The sequence below is a fragment of the Pomacea canaliculata genome, linkage group LG2 (assembly GCF_003073045.1).
Source record: "Pomacea canaliculata isolate SZHN2017 linkage group LG2, ASM307304v1, whole genome shotgun sequence".
Lineage (NCBI taxonomy): Eukaryota > Metazoa > Mollusca > Gastropoda > Architaenioglossa > Ampullariidae > Pomacea > Pomacea canaliculata.
Genome location: NC_037591.1, coordinates 24,013,680 through 24,036,499, shown reverse-complemented (window position 1 = coordinate 24,036,499; position 22,820 = coordinate 24,013,680). Strand labels below are relative to the sequence as shown.

General features: G+C 39.9%; 1 protein-coding gene and 1 long non-coding RNA gene across 2 annotated transcripts in view; both read left to right on the top strand.

Moving 5' to 3' along the window:
• The window catches only part of LOC112555382 (potassium voltage-gated channel subfamily H member 7-like), a 107,075-nt gene extending 90,530 nt beyond the window's left edge, over window positions 1-16,545 (top strand). The window contains exons 7-13 of the mRNA XM_025223755.1: window positions 3,196-3,395; window positions 9,327-9,426; window positions 9,787-9,939; window positions 12,289-12,482; window positions 15,386-15,497; window positions 15,777-15,932; window positions 16,430-16,545. Of these exons, the coding sequence (XP_025079540.1) occupies window positions 3,196-3,395; window positions 9,327-9,426; window positions 9,787-9,939; window positions 12,289-12,482; window positions 15,386-15,497; window positions 15,777-15,932; window positions 16,430-16,545 (1,031 nt within the window). The remainder of the gene's footprint in view (window positions 1-3,195; window positions 3,396-9,326; window positions 9,427-9,786; window positions 9,940-12,288; window positions 12,483-15,385; window positions 15,498-15,776; window positions 15,933-16,429) is intronic.
• Window positions 16,546-16,593: 48 nt separating this feature from the next.
• LOC112558053 lies at window positions 16,594-22,167 on the top strand. Its single transcript, XR_003098062.1, has 2 exons — window positions 16,594-16,723; window positions 17,994-22,167. It is a non-coding gene; the product is annotated as an uncharacterized LOC112558053 (long non-coding RNA).
• Window positions 22,168-22,820: the final 653 nt, after the last annotated feature.

Sequence of the window (22,820 nt, the reverse complement as noted above, 5' to 3'; positions counted from 1 at the left end):
AATGTCAATCAAGTATTACGACAATCTCTTTGTTAACGAGTACAGACTGTATTAATCACAATAAATCTCTTGCTTGAAATTAATGTTGAATTTTTAAGTATATTTCTTATGGGATTTTTTATACAAAGTTATTCACACTTCACACAAAGTTATTCACACTTGTATGAAATAAAGTAGACATACTTTTGATAAAGTTTCAAGTTTTTACACACATTGGGTAGAGATTTACCAAGTTCTCATGTATAGTGGGTTTATACAAGTAATTTTAAGGTAAAAAGAATTATGCGTTACCAAGATTTGATGACATTTATGAATTTTCCACAATTTGTTGGATTTTTTTCTGGTTTCTTTGCAAATGTATTACATAAAATCAAAAATTGCGATTTTAAGAGACAAAAAGTCCAGAAAACTGTTTAAGTCTCGCAGGATGGTCGCACGAGTCTTATACCATGGACCTGTGCTGGATAAGATAATATCTAGTTAATAAATTCGTCTCTACACTATTTCAGAAGCTCAGAATGCGAACATAAGCCGTGAGTGAGCGGCGATGCAATGTTTTGGTGAGTGGAAATTTAATCAGAAGCCCTGTTTATCGCCAAGTTCTGCCTAGCTTTACGATTACACGTGAAGTGGTCTTCACGCTGACAGGACGAGACGAACTCTCCATTTCATTTTGGCGATGGAGGCTGTAATGCTTGGGAAGGTGGTGGGGATGCAAATGGTGGTGGTGGGGTTCTTGGCGGCTGACGTTGACGATGACTCGATGACGGATGTGAAGATATCTATAACGATGCTTGGTTCTGTGTGTGACATTGATCAGAAGTTTGACAAATTTGTAGAGAGATGATGATGTCAGTTATTTCCAGCTGCGCAAAAACAAAACAAATTCACCTTGCTATTCACATGGTACTGACAGAATAATTTCAAGTCTTTTTTCACAGCAGTGGGTTTTTTTTGTTTAATTTTTATTTTCATTTTTTCGCTTTGTTGCCACCAGGCATGTCAAGAAAGAACTGCCTACCAAGAATGCTTATTTCTGTATTCAAATCCTAGGCACAACTGTTTTTGTGGTCGACAACATTCCACCGATCCTTTGCCCACTTGAGCATTTCTTTTCGGGAATGATTTTATCTTGGGGTAGGTGGGTGGAGGGAGATTTCAAGAATGTTAAAAAAAATTCTAACTCGCGAACATTCAGAAATGTTTCACACTAGGTCCACCGTGAAGTGAAAGAAAAAGGACTGAATTTCCTTAGATTAAAAAAAAAACCGGAACTCCAGGAGCAAGAAAGAGCCCGAAGTCGCAATTTTCCTGGCGGTCATCAGATATAAGACTGCCTCTTTACACCCTCTCTATAATTTAACCTTCTGCGAACGGCCGGAAATGGGAGCTTTTGACAGGAAGCCATTTCGTGGCGTATTGATTTCAGCGGTCCATTAGCTGCCTGAAGGAACTACTTGCAGCCGTTTTACAGTCGTGTTCTTCCCTTTCCCAGTCCAAGCATACACTTTGCATTGGCCTCCAAGCGCATCAGCTTGGCCTAAAGTGTAGGGGAAATGGAACCCTCTTTGCACACCAAAGACGAATAAATCTATGGCATTTTCTCCTGCGCTCTCACTCACCCTGAGGGCAAGAATTTATGAGATTTCGATCTTCTGCTTTATGCAAGTGTCAGACATTGAAGCTGAACGCAGCATGAACAAACCGTCTTATCACAGACCCGTCTGCAAGAGAGGGTATGTTTAACGATGAAAGTGCACGCTGCGCTGATGAAGCTGGAGCCTCCCTCTCTCTTTTTTGGCCTCAAAACTCTGGTTGATGCCTACGTGTAACTCCTCTATTCCTGGATTAATTTTTCCAAATGGTGTCGACTGATTTTTATTGATGCGGCGTTGTTCGCTTTTAACCCGCCATAACTGTAGTTTTGAAAAATTGGTTCTTCGCGCTGTGGATCCGATAATTTTATTAACTTCATAGCCTTTCTTGTTTGTGATATTGCAGTTGTGTTTGTTTGCTTTCTATGTTAAGGCCTTTCTGGGAAACACGAAACATTCTGGAGCTGGTGAAAGTCAGTTTTGCCTTTGTTTGACCCGGATTTGTCTAGCAGTCTTCAAAAAGATTTAACTGGACGCTGTTTTTAAAAATTTGTAAACTTGTCCACAGCCCTTCTAAATATAAGAGTATTACAAATTGTTATGTCTGGAGTGAATAGAAAGAGAAACTAATATTAGTGAAGTAGTAGGAGTATTGGTATCTTCGGCCGAAGCACTCAGTAGGGTAGAGACAAGCATGACCCAAGCATTTTGGGGTCATAGTTGGTACTACTTCGTCCGTTCCCTAGTCTGCTGCTTATTTCATAGTTTGTTGTTCCTCTTCATGTTTTTGAAACATCTCTGCGAATGTGGTGGGTTTTTTTTTTTTTTTTTTTGTTTTTTTTTTTTTGTTTTGTTTTGTTTGTTTTTTTGTTTTTTTTGGTTTTTTTTTTTTTGATGTCTTCAGAATATTTATTTTCTCATTCTTGGGTGAGATAAAGAAATGCATGTTTGTCTCTTTATAGATAGATATGATGACAATTGTACCCGATCTTTGTAAAACACCCGCACAGATATTGATAAAAACGAAGGAAGTGAATCTGGGGAGGTAAGCACTTTCAAATGCGTTCAACAACGCGTTCGTGATCAAAAGCAGGCGGTTTTTTTTCTGGAATTGCGTGCGTGGTGTCGTATTAGACTAACGTATGAGACAAACTATATTAGAAGACTACGTGGTGGTCCTCGAATGACCCCCGCGTCTGTCATTTCTCATGCACCTGTCTCCTGCCGACGTGCGGAAGCCGTAATTACCTCCCTTTGTCCCTCGCGACTTTTGTCCGTGTTTGTCACAGGCCGCGCTGGGACTGATATTTGCCAGACTTGAGAGAGACTTGTTCGATCGTTCGTTCGATGGAATCGATCAGCAGCTACCAATAGTTGCCTCGTCCTCCATTCCCCCGCCCCCTACAAGGGTCTTTTTTTCCCCAGGATGATTTTCTTGAGGCTTTCCTTTTCTTCCTGACTCTCACTCTCTCCTCGCATCTGTGTGCTTTCTCACTTTCACATCTTTGCAGCTGTCTTTCTGTATGTCTGTTTGTCTGTATGTCTGAGCAAATATTTATATAGAGGTTTTTGTGTTTTTGTTTTTCTCCTGTCCGGGCAGCTTTACTCAGCGCCGCCATTTTTGGCAACGTATCGTCCATCATGCTGCGCGTGTACCAGGGGTCGGACGAATATCACGAAAAGGTGCAAAGCGTGAAGGACTTCGTCAACTTTCACCACATCCCCAAGACCCTTGCCAGCAGACTGCAGGAATCGTTCCAGCACACGTGGACCTACACCAAAGGCATCGATATGAACAACGTGAGTAACCTGCCCCTGTGGGTGCAGACGGCGACTGTGCGCTTGCATGAGTGAGCAAGGAAGCAAGCGAGCATGTAAGTGTATGATTTATGGGAGCGGTGAGGTGGAGCTGGAGTAGAAATAAAAGAATGCGTCTGCTGGGGAAGGAGGAGATGTGTTACGAGTTTGGAAATTTTGGCGAGGGTGAGGGTGAGGGTGGGAGGTTTGTCTGGGCTCTCTAAGTCATTTGCATCGTCAGCTTTGTGTGCATTTCGAGTCCACGTGCGAGCTGGCTATCTCAAACCGTTCAATGAGGTTTTGCTCCTGACGCATGGATTTCCTTCCTGCTGGAAAATTTGGCTCCCGCCCCCTCTCTCCACCTTGTCCTATTATCCATCCCTGTTCTTCTGCTCTCGAGCAGACAATATCGACTGCTGAAATGTATCGTCAAAGATGCACACAGCTTTATCCTTTCTCTAGCCCCTCTTCTTGCCCTTTTATCTCCTTCATCTTCATCTCTTTCACCACCCCCTATCTCCTCCTCCTCCTTCTTTTTACAGGCTGCCATGCCGTGATATAACTTTAGCTGCTGGCTTGTCGTAAAACACCAATTATCGTATCCTTTTCTTCTTCTTTTTCTTCAAAAGACATCTAATGCAAGCAATTGAGAAGTGTGTGAATCACAGGTCTTTGATATTGCCCATTATTTCTCTGCTCTCATTATGCGACAATTGTTGTCACCACATGCACATATTCAAACTGAAACAAAATCTATATTGTAGTTTTTCTCTTACCCACCTTTCACCATGAATAATTTCCGTAACACAAATGCTCCTTTTGAAAAATTTATATGCTTGTTATTTACTTATATTTCCCTGTGGTCTTACATGTTAAATCTCAAGACATATACTAAGAAATGTCATGCTAATAAATAACATGTATACCTGATTCATATCTCTTCAAATAGGTTTCCATTCTTTGTTGCAATCTCTTGCATTTTTACCTTTAAATTATCACGATTATTTTTAACTTAGATAATAAACTTATTTTTAAGGTTGTGACTACGATATTGATGACTGAAATGATGAATGAAGTGAAAGGCAAAATTTTTTCATTTAGGCCATAATTATTTTACTGTTTTAATAGTGATACTATAAAAAATATGATACTATCAACCTTATATTTTGAAACTGTTCAACTTTTTGTTCACTTTGTCAGTTGTAATATACTTATCTACAGTAAGTAGAATGCCATGGGAATCTATTAACAATTATTTTACACGAGAATACCTTGTGCTTACCTGAGGACACTATACAAACTCGTGACTCATCTCTTTGTATCTACAACTACTGCTCTACCACCAGGCACAGCACCATTTCCTCGCCATTTTTCAGACATCTCCATTAAGCTGTATGTAGTTTCTGACCCATCTTGCAAAGGTCAAGGTCTGGGTTAGGGGCCAAAAAAACCATCCTGGACACACATTTTTTTCCGTCATGCACGTGCCAGAACTTCACGCCCATGGAGCCCCTTGTCGTCACATCGAGAGAAGCTGACGTTCGGCAGAAAGTTCTCGGTCGTTTTTCTCACCACGTGCGCCACGTTGACGCGCGAGACAAGGCGCGTGCTGCAGCCCGCCACAGCTGCCGTGTGCAGCGGCCCTTAGCGCCTCGTGCAGCCGTTAGCGTGACGGCGACTAATGAGGAGTGAAGACAGTCCCAGGGGACGTCTGCGAGACCGCCAATGTCGCACGCCGAGCCAGGCTCTTCTGGAATAATGTTTTCTAATGTCGTGATCAAACCAGTCGCATGTGTTTGGGGTTAGGAGCAGATACTTTCACACGCTAGCAGGCGCAGACAACTGTTGTCATTAGCGAGGTTGTTCGTGTGCGTGTGTGTGTGAGAGAGATTTGTATGTTTATACATTTATGTGAATGTTAAGAAATATAAAACAAGAGCTATAAAAATGTATAGTTCTATATTTTATAAAAGTTATGTCACTACAGCCCGAGAGGGACTTGTTTCTGTGATGTGGATGCGTTTTAATTTTGGATGATACCGATCAATATCTGATGTCACAAATACTGGTTTTGTTTTGCTTGCTTTTGTTGTTGTTTGTTTGTTTGTTGTTGTTGTTGCTTTGGTTTTTTTTTTTTTAGTGTTTTTTTGTTATTTTGAAGATTTTCTAAAAAATTTTTTTCAATTATCTCCCTTTTTAGAAGAGCGTTCCGCTTTGTCTTTTCTTTGCTTTTCGTTTTTCATCATCAACTGTGGTTGACATTTCTTCTCGTGGTTTCTATGATGTGTAAAGCCCAATGAACATGTCTATTGTGATACTGTGCAATTTAAAAGAACTTTTTCTTGTTGTTGCCAAAAATGTTATTCGCACGCAGTTTTATTGCTTTTCGCTGGACTGTAATTACAAGACAGAAAGAAAACAGCATTTGCTTCACAATAAAATAGCGACACCCGGGAATATGAAAAAACGAATAATTGTTTTCAACTAAATTGTCGACATCGCACACGGCAACAAAAAGCCTTAATAATACATGGCTGAAATTACGACTGGAGATGTTCATTTACAGTAAATGTTCACTTTTTTGTCAGGGCATGGAAAATTAATGGGTAAACATTCTAGGAAAGCTCAACAAGAAAGAAATACAAACTGAAAATGAATTGTGGATGACCTTCGATCGAAATACATGCCGGTTGTTTTAACCTTAACCCTTTCGTAATAACTTGCTGGAATGACTGTTCTTTCTCTGCCTTCGTCTCGTTTGTTTCTCACAAACGTTCTGACAAGAAACACCATAACGACCATCACCATAGCCTGTATATTATTTCATAATGATGTTTCCAGTTTAGTTTTGAAGTCCATTGCAGACATAGAAGCTTAAGATCGTTTCATTGTGTAAACTTTGTAACTTTTTTTTAAAATTGCCACATACCTGTGTAAGAGAGAGAGAGAGAGAAAGAGAGATTCGTTTTGTTGGGAGCTGACCTTGTATACACAGCGTGAGAAATGGTGGTTGTGTAGAACATAATTATTGACGACTGGTGTGTCTTACATTCGTCAGGATCATAGAAGCCTCCGGTGTTTCATTTTCAGACTTGTTAGCAGCCGACTTATTTACCACGTCGTGAATGGCCGCTCCTACTGGCGCCTGTGAAAGGACATCTCCCGTAGTTCCATCCTGAGACACATTATTAAGGGGATTACATTCGCTGGGCAGTTTTTCAGTCACGAAATCTCCTTCCTGCCACAGACCCCTTGTCAGCTCCTCCCTTTCTCCGCACGTTAGAACAGCGCGATACTCGGGGAGAGAACTCGCCGTGAGGGAGGGGAGAACTGCAGGTGTCGCCACTGAGACTGAGCGGAGCGAGAAAAGGGACGCGATTCCTGGTGAAAGTTGTGACAGCATGCGGTTAGCCTCGCGCCTGGAGAATTTCAGTGAACCTCGATTATGGGCCTTGATGCAGCTCTTTAGGGAGCGGAGGAGGAAAAAGCCAGAAAATCACAAAAAGGCCAAGGAGGAGCGAGAAACAGCGAGAATGTCCGAGATAGGAAATCACAGAAAATGTCAAGGGACACGAGAAACAACGAGAATGTCCAAGAATGTTTTCTTTACGTTTGCTAATTTTAGCTCGAGGAGTGGAAAATAATCTGATATCACGACCATCTTGATTATGTTGATATATATATATAGTTTATGTCATTCTAACAATAAACAAATCTGATTAGACTGGTCTTTGGAAAGCAAAAAAATAATCATTTATAACTTTTTTGATTGATTTTGAAATGTTTCTACGTGTTAAAATATCATCGAGGACAAAAGAATTCGGTGTATGTCTTGATATTATTGTGTACCTCAAGGCTTATTCTGTTATTTATTTACTGCACGACTATACATCAACGATGCGAGTATATTACGATGTGCGACAGAGGTGACACATATCGAGGAAAACATGTAACCCATTCGTGGTGTTACTTCTTGTTTGCGCACCTGTTTGTGCGCAGAACTTAGAAATCTTACCTTTGATTCGGTTTCGGTACAAGACTTTGTCTCGTCGGTAAAGATGTTCAGTACTGCAAAAAAAAGAATCTGGAAGATAAAATATAATATATAAATATTTCACTTTTAGTGTTCAATACTTTTTTTTTCTTTTGAGACGAACCGCTCTGATCTTAATTTACAATGAATGCCAGACAGTCCTCAGTGTCCCCTTCTTGTCTGCTGTCTCCAATCTCCCTCCTCTGCCTCCCTCGATTCCTCCATTTTCCTCCCCACCCCTCCTCTCTCTTTCTTCCTCTCTTCTGGCTTGCAGTTCGACCCTTTGCTTTTGCACACGCCTCTTTAGACGTCCTATCTGTCCAGCCAAGGGCACGAAATCACACACGACCAATATTTACCTTCAACCTCTGGACATCTCTTTTCATCAAACGGGGGGACACGCTGCTTCTCTCTTCCTCGTTTTTATCCTCCTGGTGCCAGCCTTGTTCCGACAAACTCAATAAGTCTTCTGGGTGCTTGCCATTTACTTTTTGCCGCTTGACACCCAATCGGAAATGGGTCCGCGCCAGGGGCGGAGGGATACACATTCAAAGAGGCCATTTCTATTCATGGAGCAGACAACGGCAGTGTACGCCTCGTCGCCTCGAATTTTGTGTTCTATGGGTTCCTCAGGAGTTGCTGAAGTAAAGCATCTCTCACTCCAAATTACGGCGACCAAACTTGTCGATATGTTGATCTGCAATCAAGAGGAAGTAAAAAAAATGGAGGTCGAGATCGAGGAAATAACACAGACATATGAGATAACGTTTCCTTTTATGATTGCGCTGTCTTCTGGCATAGTCGTGTTGGTTTTCACAATCAGAAGCATGATGTGAGGGGAGAGTATGAACATGGGTAACACGACCACGCTAATCCCCGGCTACTCCTGGCGTCACTCCGACATCAACACAACACAATAAACAACACTTCAACATTTTGGCACCCAGTCAATAATTTCTTCACTCATTTTTCATTCCTCTTTGAAGAACTTCTTAGAACATCCGGTCCCTGATTTTTAATTCTGAAACTTGGTCAGGCATCTTACCGTTGTGCAGGTCCTGTTCTCACATTCTGATGTTGACTGAAAGCAATGACACGCTCTTAGTCTCTGTTGTAAACCTTGTAATTATGTTGTGTTCTAATGTTCTGTTAGAAATCTGTAACTTTTTCAGCCTTCTGGTATTCTTATTTGTGCTGAAGGAGTGGGGAGTAAAGAGAAGAGTATGCCTTACTGAACCTTTAACAATTGTATTTCTTTTGGTCATCTAGTGCGTGTTGGGAATGTTCTTCTCCATTGGATCTCTCAGTGTAATTGCCTGTTCTTATGTCTAGTTTTTTTTTCTTGTCCTTGATGCTGGCCACGCCTTTGGCAGAACCATGTCTCTTGTTTGGACCTGATTCTCCAGTCAGCTAGGTTAACTACTAGCTTTCTTTTTGCTGTAATGAGAGAGATTTGCAATTGCTTCAAAGTCACTAGTCTGGTCTGATTACTAGCTGGCGCATCTCTTTGATTCCCTTTTTCAGGTGCGGGCTGAGGGGATTCATTCACCTTTCTGTAGTCCATCCCTAACATGAACAACTTTTAGAAACCTTCGCCGTCCATTGTTTTCAGCTGGTCTATTATATGACAGGGACTCCTTGGAGTCTTCAGTATTATGAGAAACTATGACCTTCTAACCTAACCACTCTTGCTGTTGTTGTTTTGTTTTTGATTGTTTTTTATTTTTTTTGCTTTCCAGAAAGTATCTTTGTGCTAGAATACCTGTATGGTAAATATTCTGTATTTATATTTATTCCCTACCATCCCACCATTCCCCGCTGTTTAATGCTCATACAAAGTTGTATAACGATTTGTCCCGGGTGATTCTTAAAATAACGATTTCTGGATGTAATTCCTCCAGGTATTGAAGAGTTTTCCTGAAGTACTGCAGGCAGATATATGTTTACACCTAAACCGCAACCTGCTGAGCAACTGTTTCGCTTTCAAAGGAGCAAGTCCAGGTAAGGTAACAAAATCAGCCTGTACTAGGAAACATTCATTACCTTTTTTGCTGGTATGGCTCACCCATGTCCAACCCAACTAATCTAAATAATTTGATATTCTGTGTCAGACCTTTTTATTTGTGGTGAGCATGAAATATGTTATGTTTCGTTGTAAAAGACATCAACATATGGGGCTTTTGCGTGTGCGAATGCCATTTACAAAATGACTTTTCTTGAGGCAACTGGTAAAGGAACAGTCTCTTCAAATCCCAGTACGTTTAATGTGCGTTTTCCAATATGATTGACTTCTCTTAATTGCGCGGCTACCCTTCTTTAGTGACACATCTTTTTTATTTCATTTTATTTTTGTTGTTGCAGGTTGTCTGAGAGTGCTCTCCACTAAGTTCCGGTCCACGCATGCTCCTCCTGGTGACACTCTTTTGCATCCGGGTGACATTCTGACTTCCATTTATTTCATAGCGCGAGGCTCCATCGAGATAACAAAGGACGATACCGTTATGGCAATATTAGGTGAGCACACCATACATCACTTGTTTAAAAATAATATGATCAAAAATATTGTGCTTCATCTTTCGTAGTTAATTAATTAACGGATGGGTTTTGGAAGCTAAAACTTAGTCAACATCCTCAGGTTAGATTTATATATCCTATATCTACCGATATCTATAAGAGACTAGATGGACACTCAGTTGGTTGTTTCCCAGAGCAGGTGCCCATGTTTTATAAATAACCTTAAAGTAAATTTTTCTTTACCACCCACAGAAATGTATTCTAAAATCCCATCCACAAAGCTACTAATCCCAAGAATGCTGTTTGAATGTGAGTGATGAAACAGACCAGCTTCGAAAGGAACCAACGGTTTTGTCTCATCATATCCATCAGAAATAGTGAATAATGAGGCTGTCTTGTCGCATACAGTTTGCACTAGGTACACAAGCTACAAAAACATCAGCATGTCTCAGCAGAGATGTGAAAGCAGGACAGAACTGCAGTATAGAAGGATTGTTGTTCCACCAACCTCACTAACAGACTGTTGTAAAGAATATCTCTAGTCCTGAGATAGTTTACATGTCAGCAAGTAGTCTAACACTGAACCTGGCCCACAAAAAATCTTTCCGCTAGTGCGAAGAGGATGTCAATATTTACAGCAAACCCAATCACGTCTGCCTTTCTTTTCACCTCTCGTACTTTTTTGCCTGTCATATCTGTCATAGTTAATAAAACATCTCTGGTTTCTAGAAGAAACACTTCAATATTAGCCATGTTCTCTGGCCTTAAAGGCTTCTTATAGACCTTTGCAGCTGCTGTCCTCCTTTTGAAAATGTCATCCAGAGGGTCGATCATCACCATCACTATCATCAAATCCAACGCAACCTTGTTGTGATGCAAACCTAAGGGCAGACAACAAAATGTGCCGATAGTCTAACCTTTATTTCATTTCGCTAAAGTTTGATGAGCCTGCAAGGGAGCTTACTTGCTGCACAGATTCCTGCAGCTCCTGCAGACTTGCTAAATGCATCCACCGTGCAGTGCCAACCTTCGTTTTCTTTCAGTTCTTCACGAATTTTTTAGTTTTATTGTCACCTTTTGCTCTTCTCTCTCTCTATGTCTCTCTATCTGTCTATCTTTCTCTTGTTAGTATTACTCAGTTTCTGGCTCACTATTTTTAGACTATTTCTTTACTCTTCATATTTACTGTTCAAATTATTTATTTCAACCGCATACATATGATCTTTATTCACAGTAGTGAAATCGTCTTTGTCGTGTTTTTCCGAACAAAGTTTCTTCTGTTTGCTCTCCTATTTGTAGTCCTCGTTCTGATAGAATTTTGTACAAAATAAAGTAAATAATAGTTATTTAGTGAAGTAAAATCTTTGCACAATGGCTACAGCCTTAATTTTTTTTAAAACTCTGAATTAACTTTTCTAATTTTATAAAAAAAGAAAAAAAAAAGAATATGGGGATGAGAATTATACAGATGTATACACATTATTGGCAATCATTCATGATTGATAACTGCACCAACTTATTTTACTTTAAACAATAGTACAACTGAAAAATGTCTGCAAGATTTTGCTGAATTTAAAAATAAAAGTCCTTTGATCTTTGAATATAATCAGTAAATGGCATCCCGTTACCTTTAATGTCATTTGCCATGAAAAAACTCATGGGCCTGCAGGCTCCTTACGGGATGATGTAAAGTTTTTAAGCTGGAAATGATCAGATAAATTACTTCGCGCTTCCAAGCTTGATTTCCAGAACCAATACTTTTTAGAGGTCTTAGCCACAAAGCCCTCCATGATGGATCTGATGGTGACCTGAAAATATCAACACACAATTGTTTGTGTAAAGAATCACTTGGATTTAATACATTTTATGGTAGTCTCTAATTTATCATTGATTTGGTGTACATTGACACACTACTCTTCTGCTACATAGATATTTCAATACTTTAGAGTGTTGTAAACATTATCATTTATCTCTAATTTCTCCATTATGTGTTGCAAATTAATTAAATATGTTTATACTTAATAAGATTTTGCATGAATAAAAACCGTCAAATGTAGTTTGTGTGCTGATGTTCTTCAGACTAATCCACGTTCCTAGAATTGTTTACAGAAATAGTTTACCAAAAAATCAAATGAGTATCATCAGCGCATATTTACACGTGGAAAGACTTGTTACAACCTTTCGTTTGTCGGTTGGTGCAACCAAGTGCGTGACATGAGCTCACTATTTCTACTAATGATAAGAACATTATAAGAGATAAGAGGTCATAGAAGTCTGTGGTTTATTTTTTCGCAGTGGTGAGTTCCTCTTCACATGAATATTCTGAGATTTTCTTTCCTTTTTTCGCAGGCAAAGACGATATTTTTGGGGAGACTATTGTAGAAGAAGCAGGAGTGGGCAAGTCTATGTACTCGGCACGAGCGCTGTCATACTGTGACATCAATAAAATTGAACTCTCCGACCTGAAGGAGATCCTGCAGCTTTACCCAGAATTTGCAGAACAATTCTTGCAGAAGTTCCAGATCACATTTAATCTTCGAAAGGTAAAATACCGCCTTTGAATGTCTTTCTTTCCTGTTATGAGACAACTTTGAAAGATCAAAGTCTTCAAAGCAGATAAAACGATAAATTTGTACCTTTAAATATAGGGGGACAATTCCAACCTTACACCAATTAAGTCAGTCAGTCTGTCAGTCTGTCCTGTAAAAGTTTACGCATGGTAATATGATTATGATTTGACATATTGTGTGATCTTTGGCTTATAAAGTAAACTTACAAAATAGTCCTTATTCCTTTCATAACGATTTTTTTCTCTTGTCTAAGCTGTTAACCGGTCAAGTCAGTTATATCTAGACTAACTTCGTTGCAGGGTTAGGTCAATACTTTATTAGTACATCATCATCATTGTCATCATCATCGTCGTCGTCGTCATCGTTATCACCGTTTGCGATCTAAAATCAGTGCATGATCAATATCAGTAAACAAAATGCTGCCTGAAAAAATATCAGTTCTAAATTGTAATATCCTTCCTCGTTACAGACCTGACTTCTCCTCAATTTGACAAGGAAATCATGTGTCTTGGTTATCATCTTTCTCTCTCTCTCTCTCTCTTTCAATTTCTCTATCTCTCTCTCTCCTTTTCTAATCTCTGTAGTTGTCTATTGCGATTTCATTTGCGATAGCGCCATTATCCTGTAAGACTTGCTGTTCATGTTTCCAGTGATGGCAGGGAACGCCATTTGTAAGATCATTGTGTCTCAGCCTGCACGGTGTATCACTGGGAATTGTTGCATTCCTATTTAGAGAACATTGTATGCGAGAGAGATGGGGAGTTGCAATGGGAAAGGAAGGAGAGAGAAAGGCCAGAAGTCTACGCGTATGCGACATTATCTGAAGAAAAACTCCGCAAAAATGGGGAGGAAATCCAAAGAAATTTCGCAGAACAAAAATTGCAGTCATTGCTTGCAGGAACTAGCTCCGGTGCACTGGTTGTCACTGGAACACGCTTCATTGCATTAAAAAGAGTGCGTGACCCTTTGCTTAGAAGCCATCGAACGGAACTGGCGCAAATCCGCCGGCTCCCACTTCCCTTTGGAAAATGGACGCGAAGACAGTCCCTGCAGAGAAGAAATTGCAGGAGATTTAGGGACACTGCACATGCCAGCAATATTAAAATGCAATTTTCATCAATTTACTCAATAGGAAACGATTTTCAATAAGTGTCGCGCAAAGAATTTAAAATGAAAGTCCTGTTGGCAAAAAGGGAGATTCTCTAGTGAAAAGCTACGTTCATCTCGAAAGGCGAAGAAGATAAGCTGTTGGAAGCATGATGTGTTTGGGAGCGCTAGAGATTAAACTGCGATTTTTATTCTCCATGTTCAGATTTCTTTGCTGTCTCCTTCATTTTATAAATGCTTATCACGGTGAATCTTTTTCCTAAGAATATTCTTTTTTTCTCCTCCTTCTTTACCTCCTCCTCCTCTTCGGTGAAATTACAATGTTCGATCTTTCTTCACATTCTTTTTATAATGCTTCAGGACTTTAGTTTCTTGTAATAATAATTATTAAAACGTTAACTGCTGCTAAGCTACCTTTATACACGCTAATGCATGTTGTATTTGATTCACATCCATTTTAATAAAGATTTTTGTCATCACTCTTCGACGATCAACATCAAATAATAAAAATAAATAAAATAAAACTACCCTCCAGCTTAACATTTTTTGGTGAATGAAACAATGAAATAATGATAAACAAAATAAACTGTCCATACACTGCAGTGAACTTAATCTCCTCAGCAAATGGTGTTTATGGAAAATAACAGTCATTGAATCTTTTTTCTTTGCCCCGTCACGAGGCGATGCTCTCACCATTTACTGCAGCCTCCTTTTTCTAATGAAAGTAAAATTTTTAAGTATCGGAGTAATTAAGCCTTAATGATCAGTGTGTTCCCGTCTCGTGCCGGCCCTGTTAAGGTTGATTCATCTAATTTCTCGCTCTTGCTCGAAGCTCTTTTTTTAAGTGATAATGAGCAGAGGAGATTTATAGTTAGAAGGAGCAGAGAGGGCAGAAAGTCAATGGACACGAGTTCTTTCAGCAGAGAAATTCAGATACTTCTTAAGTCTCAGGAATAAGTTTTCATTTATTTAATGGCAACAATCAAACTAGAAAAGCCAGAAAAAAATGTTTCCTTAAAATTTCGATTTCCTGTTATCCTTCCGACACACATGAATAAAGAGTAAACAGATATTTGTAAAACAATCTTCAATGACAGGCAGAGATGAAACTGGAGACATATTCTCGGGCACTAAAAATTTCTTCATAAATCCTGTTTCTCTAGGGTGAGAAATAAAAACTTCTCCACGGATATTGTTAGAAAGATGGACGTTTTCATGTTGTAGTAGGGTAATGGGAGATGTAGAATTGCAGATTCGTGGGATGCCGTTACGTTCCAACATTTCTTTCTATTCTTTGCTTTCTCTCTCTCCCTCTCTCTCTCCCTCTCCCTCCCTCTCTCTCTCTAAAAACATCGAACGACTCGTTAGGAACATTCTCGTCTTGGTTGCTATGACAGCACTGCAGGTCAAATTAGAGGACACTCCCCTAAAGAGGATCACCTGAGGGGTGAGTTCGGGGCACTTATCCCCCATTAACGGCGGAGTATAGGAGACGTCATCTCTACTACAACACAGTTTTGTTAGGAAGGATTAGACTGTCACCAGGCTGGGACAACCCATGTACCCGATGAACCGCTCTACTCGACAGGTCAAATACTATTAAAGATTATGTTCTTCCATGGTCTTCTTGTCTTACTGCACAAGACAGACAGGCCAGCCTGGCAATGTGTACATTTTGTTCACTGTCCAAACGCTTCTTACATGTGTGTGTGTGTGTGTGTTATCTACGCATTGGCCAACGTGTTATATTGTGCTTATATTTTTCACAGGGCACGCTTTTGCAGCGGAAAGTGAAAGCAAAAATTGATGACGAAACTCTCAAATTCATACGCCAGAGAAGACCGCGCTTACAATGCAGACGAAGAGGCACAGACATGGAAGGTGCGCCATGGAAAACTATTTCATCTGCTTAACAGTCACTTATCCTCATTATACATTTTTCCAAAATATCAGCGGCGTTTAAACGTGTCCTTCGTGCAAGCAATTGATAAATAAAGCCATTACATATTCACCAAAATAGTATTCTTTAGTAAATTCTTTATAGGCGCTAAATGCTTGATTAAAATATTTATAATAATTTTTGCAAAATTCTAAGAAGAAATCGTTGAATAACAAGTAATGACAAGATGTTTACATGTGTCTCCAATCTGTACAATGCAGGAGGACTTCGCCACAGAAGAGTCGGGAGTTCGGACACGAGACGCATGAGCCGTGAGCCCAGGGACTACTCTGGGAGTGAAGATGAGGGAGTAGGAATCATAGAGTTCTCTCCGGAAGCAGCAACAGAGGAAGTGACAGAGGAAGATTTTCAAAAAGGTCTCGCAGACAATACCTGTATATACATAATTTTATAGTAAAACAGGCACTAATTCCACCGGTACTCCTACAAATCTACTAAATTCTACAATTGCACTAAAACCTGCTGTTGTCCAGACACTAATTCCTACAATTGTACAGACATTGCACAAGTCCTAAGTCTTATTTTTTGTTTAAGTAACAAAAGGTTTTATTAATTTAATTTCACCTACGTTTTTAGCCTAAAGTATGGTTTGAAAGACGTATCTCTCTCACACACACTCACACACAAACTGATGTGCACATTTAAGAAAATGTACGATTATTAATTTGTGATAAAAGAGACATTGACATTACGATGAAAATTAGTTTTGTAATTCTCTGTTCATTATACCCAAATGTTCAAAAAGAATATTTCTTAAGATTTGTCTTTCCCCGCTCACCTACCCGTACCCAATATGACACACTTTTTTTTTTCGTTCGTCTTTCTGTGTTGTGGTGCCGTGACCTTTTTACAGACGCGGTCACCCGTAAAACAAGCGAAAAACTCAGACGTGACAAGTCACGTGATCGTCGAAAACCTCCTCCTAAGGCCCGCACTTCCGGTTCAGAAGGACCCACGTCTGAGAGCTGACGGCACATCAAGGGTTATCTCCCATCGCTTCCAGCGGAACACGTACACCCGAAATCGTCGTCAGCACTGGCCATTTCTGGAAGTTCTCAGCCCTCGACTACGAGATTCGGCAACATCCGGAGAAGGGAAGTATCCAGTCTCTGACGGACTTAGACAGCAGACTGGAAAGTCTTTATGAGTAAGTCTTCCTTAATTCCATTAGTGAGTCCTCCTTATCGACTGAAATGAGAAAGAAGCAGACAGGGGGAAGATTCCCTTACATTCTTCATTTACTTTATCTGTGCTCTGTCATTTGGACAATGTGGTTTTACCTCAAGACAGAATTAAGCGTATAAATCTGAGAAAGATAAGGGAGTGGGGAGAAATATGCTTCAGGAAGAGTTTGATGAATAGATAAGGTGCAGATGTATGGCTGCATGATGAGCGAAATGAGAAAAAGAGTGAAGGATTGGAAAATGGCGGAAGAAGTGGTAATGAGGTGGAGAGGAAAAATATGGGACAAGAAGGTGGAGGTCACAATTTTTTAGAGCACACGTCAAAGTTGTAAAAAAAAATGTCTTCATCGCTGGTGGAGGCAGATGTTAGCGGCCTGCAGAAAGGTAGAATGAAGGCACAGAGAAAATGGCACGCCTTGAGAGAAGTGTTTCTAGCTGCGAGTGCTATGGTTTTTTCAGATTAGGAGGAAGAAATGCTCCATTTAAAGACGATTTCCAACTGGTGTGGTGGTGTGGGGGAGAGGGTAGTGATCTTTGGATGCGGGGAAAAGGGAGCTAAGGGGGAACAGGTGCCAGAGGTGTCCAAGTGTTGTAATATAACATCTAAAAAGAGTGAGGGTGGTATCAGACACTCCCCTTACGTGGTTTGTAAGCAAACTGCAGAGGATCCAGGCAATCAGCCACAGTGGAGGTTATCAAACTTCCCTCAACCCTCTCCGTACTCTTAGCCACGACAGACATGAGAGCCACAGGTCGAAAATATTTCAATTCTGTAGCATTCACCTTCTTATGTCATTGGTATGATTTTTATTGTGCGCCATAAATGGGGGACACTGTGTGAGTGAATGGAAAACTGGGAAAGTCTGGTTAGGACACCCCCTAGCTGACTAGCTCACTCATTTAGAACCTAATTGCCTCTCACGTGGTCAAGTCCATGTTCTTTACGTGGGCTAACATGAGAGAGAGAAATCCATCAGTGTTAAGAACTGAAGCTTCACAGGTGCGACAGGTGGACGGCGCTCCATGCCTGCACCTGGAGCATGCAGTTTATCATCACATCATAACAATGTACACGATATGTATGATTTTATGACAGAAAATTATAAGTTTTTTTTAAATGCTGCTCGAATTGTTCATGCATTTATGTACAGGTTTAGCCCATTTTCAAGGAAACGAATTTAAATATTTAAATCCAAAAGGTCTTATTTTATTCTGGCTTTTTTTCTTTTTCAGGCGAATGAACAAGTTTGAGAAAGAGTTATTTGACAATGTGGACTCCATTCTTAGCATACTCGGCCAAAAGCCCAAGGTTACAAGAGAAGCGACTGACACAGTTGCATACCCGGGTGCCAGAGGAGATCCAACTCGACCAGCGGGGCCAGAACTCTCTAAATCATTCAGCGAAACTGAATGCACCACTAAAAGCTTGAAAGAATAATAAAGTCCGGTCCAAGACACTTTATAATACTGAACACTTAATTTATTAAATATTTATTGACTATTTTGCATAACTGATTTATTACTTAGATACGGTATTGTTACCAAGGGTCCATTTTTACGTTTTACCCCATTTTTTAGTAGTTGAATCTCATGAGTGATTGAATTCCACTTCTTCAGCCTGTACATAATTCGCGTTTAGTTAACTTGAATATAACTGTAGTTGAATGCAACTTCAGCACATTTTTTCTGCAAAACACGGTCATTTCGACAAGGATAAGCACTGAACAGTCAAGCAATAGTGTTCGAGATATCTAATCACTTTATACGACTAAATTATGTTATACTCCGCAGTAATGACAGGTTTTGTGGGGTCAGTGTTGTGTATTCAAGTCAAACTCCGAAGTATTAATTCCGTTTTCTTATATAGAATGAAGCGGAGTTTTTCTTTTTTTTAATTTTGAGAATGCAAGCGTTGTGAACAGACCTTAGAAAGATGACCAAGTGAACATGAAACCACAATCAAAATAAAAAAACGTATTTTTACTTTGACATTACTTAAAAATAATGTGTTTATTCCACAACTGGTTGTGTGCTTTTCGGGAAGATAAAGACATCCAAAGCACTCATATATTTTGCCAACTGCCCCATAGAAGTAGTGTTACATAACTGCTGTCGGCAGTCTCAGACTGTATACTCACACCTGTCAGGTACAACACTTCTGTGGAGGTGACATAAACTCAGTGTAACGAACAGGTATGTGAGTCTTTTGAGAAGAAAGTCTTGAGGTAATCATATCACGTTTCAGTTTTTTCTGATAATAGACTACTGAACGTAGGTAAATATTGTAAGACTGAAATATTGAGATGGGACAACACACTTTAAGATAAGCTTTAAGCAATGAGATAACATGGCTTGGACAAAACACACTTTGCAATCAGTCCACAAATCTCCACAATGGCGTCAGGTGTAGGAATCAGTCAAAGGCACTATTTCTCGCGTGCTCTAGCATCCGTTTGGAAGTGATGTGACAATGTGTGGGAATAATCTAGCTAGGGATGTTGTTTACTAACCTTTTTTAATTCCTTTGCTTTTTATGAAAAGCAATCGTTTTGCGAGTGTGTAATCACGTGACCATGACGTCACACAGTAAGCGTTTGTACAAGCAGCGCGTGAATTTAGTAATAATCATCAACATCCCTAAACATCTCGACAACAATGTCGTCGCCTCTGTCTATTGACAACGCCAGCGTAGATATCTGGTCGCCATGGCTACCAGGTGTGGTCACCACACTGTCCAGACGTGTTCTGAAGACGTCCTTTTGCTGTCTTGAAATCCGATCCATGAACACAAGGGCCTCTTGTGGGTTCTTGTCCAGTTTGGCGAGTTGTGGGAACATGCAAGCGAGCGAGGTTCCAGGTTCGCCTCTCATCGTTGCAAGTTCTGAGTGGGTATCCCCCACCTCCAGTCATTACTAACTACACTTTTGCACTGAGCTGACTTCCACCGCCACGTGTACAGAGCACTGTCATTGTCGAGCTGAAAATACAGAGTTTGGACCTAAACCAACAACTCAATGTGCATCAGAAGGAAAACAAATCCCTGTATATCATCATCCTTACAGTGTACACGATGTGTATGGTTGTACGTGTGACTTTCGTGGAGGTTTCGGCGTGTATACTGCTGTTTCAGGACAAAAACATGTACTGGAATCCATTCCCTGTTGTTTTGGTTTGCTGTCGTAAAAAGTATGTTTTTTGTTCACCTGTACTGTTAAAGTTTATTACTTGTATAAATAACTGCGTTTACTGACAATCACAATAAATAAGCTTGTGTACGTTGAAGAACGTAGTAAAAGTGACAAATGTTTCTTGTCTTTCTCCAGACCCTACTTCCCACCCTACTGGCTTCAGTTGCCTACAAGTTTTCCTCATTTTGGGTTTTATCCAAAGCTGTAGGAAATGTTGTTAATCGAGTCTTCTTATTTTTAGAGGATTTGTCCAAACCTATACGTTCATCAAAAAATGTAAACTAAAGTCCCAAGATTATAAAAATATAGTTTTTAACCGTTTTAAGTACAGCTTAGCCTTGGTTGCAACAGAATAATTAAGAAAGATATTTAAATCTTGGCTAAGTGAATAGTTACTGTCCGAAGTTCTACCAAAATTGATGTAGTTTATTTAAGTAATTAAGCTTCAAAAGTGTCGTTTTCGCAAATGTTGCTTCCTTACTTCTGTCCCATTTTTGTAATATATCAAATATCCTTCCATTGAGCCCGTGACAAGCTACAGCACTTTAGTCTGTTTGCCATTTAGTGTATCGTTTAATGTCTGTATTTACTGTAAAGTTCTGTGCGCCATTTTAATTGTAATTTGTGTGCAATACTTCGTGATGTTGTGTCATTTCACATTATTTTGTGATGATTTTGAGAACAGTCTGATTCTGTACCACGTCGCACACAGATGTCTTCTGCATTGCTTGCCACTGCTATTTTGCACAGAGAAAGCTTGTTTAGTCTGCTACTCGATTTCTGTTCCTGGATGTAGAATTACTTGTACAATTTCATGCCTTAACCTGAGTGTCTCTATGAATCGATGTTTTGCTGACATGTATTTTTTTCTTTTTTTCTTTTTTTTTTTTTTTTGTCCTAAACTGCCGCCAATTTACAACAGTCAACGAGGGAGAGGAGATGATCACCGCCCTCACAAAAAAACATTTAAGTGTGGACTTCGATCCTTAGCTCCTCACCCACTTTTATCTTTTAATCGTCGAAAGTTCAAGTCTGAATGCAGACAGAATTAAGCAGTATTCTAAATTAGGCTATAGTTCAGCAAGATACATTATAAATCCGTTTTCTCGTTAGTGGACAAAAACTGAATAAGGAAAAACAAAACTCGTGCTATCTCGGGTAGCTTCAATCCTGTACACAACTTACGTCAGCAGAGCAGAATGTAACCGAAAAAGTAACGTCCAAAAAATATTGTATCTACCTGTCACACCTTGGCTGGTTAGAAGAGTCATTAATCATTCCATGAGAGCAACTTTTTTTTTTAAACAGAAATCGAAACGATTTTAATTGCTCAACTTCCACGCACAAACGGAGGGTTTGCAAGGGAAACTACCTTCAGTAATTAATCCTCGTCCAGATCGAGTTGTAGCCCTTGATTGATAGCACAAATCTACGTGTTGGAGTATTTCTCTTCAAATTTGCCGAAGTGAATTTCAACAGCCTTAGGTTCTTCCCGTAAATATGTTGGTTTTTTATGTGGGCTTGTTGTTTACTGTATTTGTGCTGTTAGAAACTTCTGCTCACACTATCTGGTAGAGGCTACACGTGTATTACACGTCCGTGGTTATACACACCACGTGACTGCTATTCGAATAGATCTGTGGCTGGCTGGAAGGTGAGCGCAAGCAATATATGGAATACTAACGGCAGCTTGTAATAGTTTCCGCTTTGTCACGAATGGTAACCAGTACATTGTTTACATTGTTTACATTGTTTACTCTCAAAGTACATGACAACATACCTACAGGACGCTTGGTGCCAGCTCTGCCACCTGGCTGCCCAAAGAACCTGTCTCTGACATTCGCTGCCAACACCTCTTCGTTGAAATATTCCGAAGTTTACATGTACCATAATCTTTTGCGAAGCCGCTCCAACCCCTTCAACGAAATGTGAGAGGCTTGGATCAAAGGTTTATAAAGCAAACAGTGATTTCATGTGGCCAAAGGTAGGTTCTTTATCTCCATGTAGCACGATTGAGCCCCTGAGGCACATACCATGACATGATGCGTGTCATAATGTAATAAAGTACAGCATGTCATGACAAATGTTGATGCATGTTGTGTTTCGCGCATCAGTGTTTCACAGAATGGACCTAACGGTCGCCATGTCCGACATTGAATGTACATCGAAATAAATGTTAAACTGTGATAAACAACAGGCAATAAACTTTTCGGATATTCGTTCTATTCGTTATGATATTGTGCTTTCGTTTATTCTGAATAATCAACACATTTGTGTTTCCAAACATTTTCTTCGGTGAATTCCATGCTCCAGTTCTGGATTTGTACTGCTCACAATAAAGTGAATTGCCATGTGGAGAGTAACTCTCAGAAACTATAACCGCAGCAAGTGTGTGTCTGTTTATGTTGTAATATATTCGGATTTCATCTTTGAACAGTAAACTGAGACGATTTTGTTTGTAAACAAGTCCTATTCCATGATTTAGGCATTAAACAACCCTGTCTCGAAATTGTTTTTTAAACAGGAACAGTGTATAGTTAACAGTCATAAATGTGTGTAGCCGCCATTTGCTGCCACACATTCTATGCATCTTTCTGGCATAGGCTGAACCAGTATTACTCGGTCGTTTGAGGGGTATCATGCCATTAAGTATGCAGTAAGTGGGCCATATTTTTGCTGCCTATTTTTGGTTGGCCAGAACACGATACAGAATGTCCCAGATGTTCTCGATGGAAGCTAAGTCAGATGAACGTGATGGCCAGTCGTGGTGTTGCTACAAGAAGTCAGTCACCACGTGGGCAGGAAGAGTCGTGTCATTGACATTTTGTCGTCGTTGTCATGATTTGCGACGACTGCTCTTCCAGTGACACAG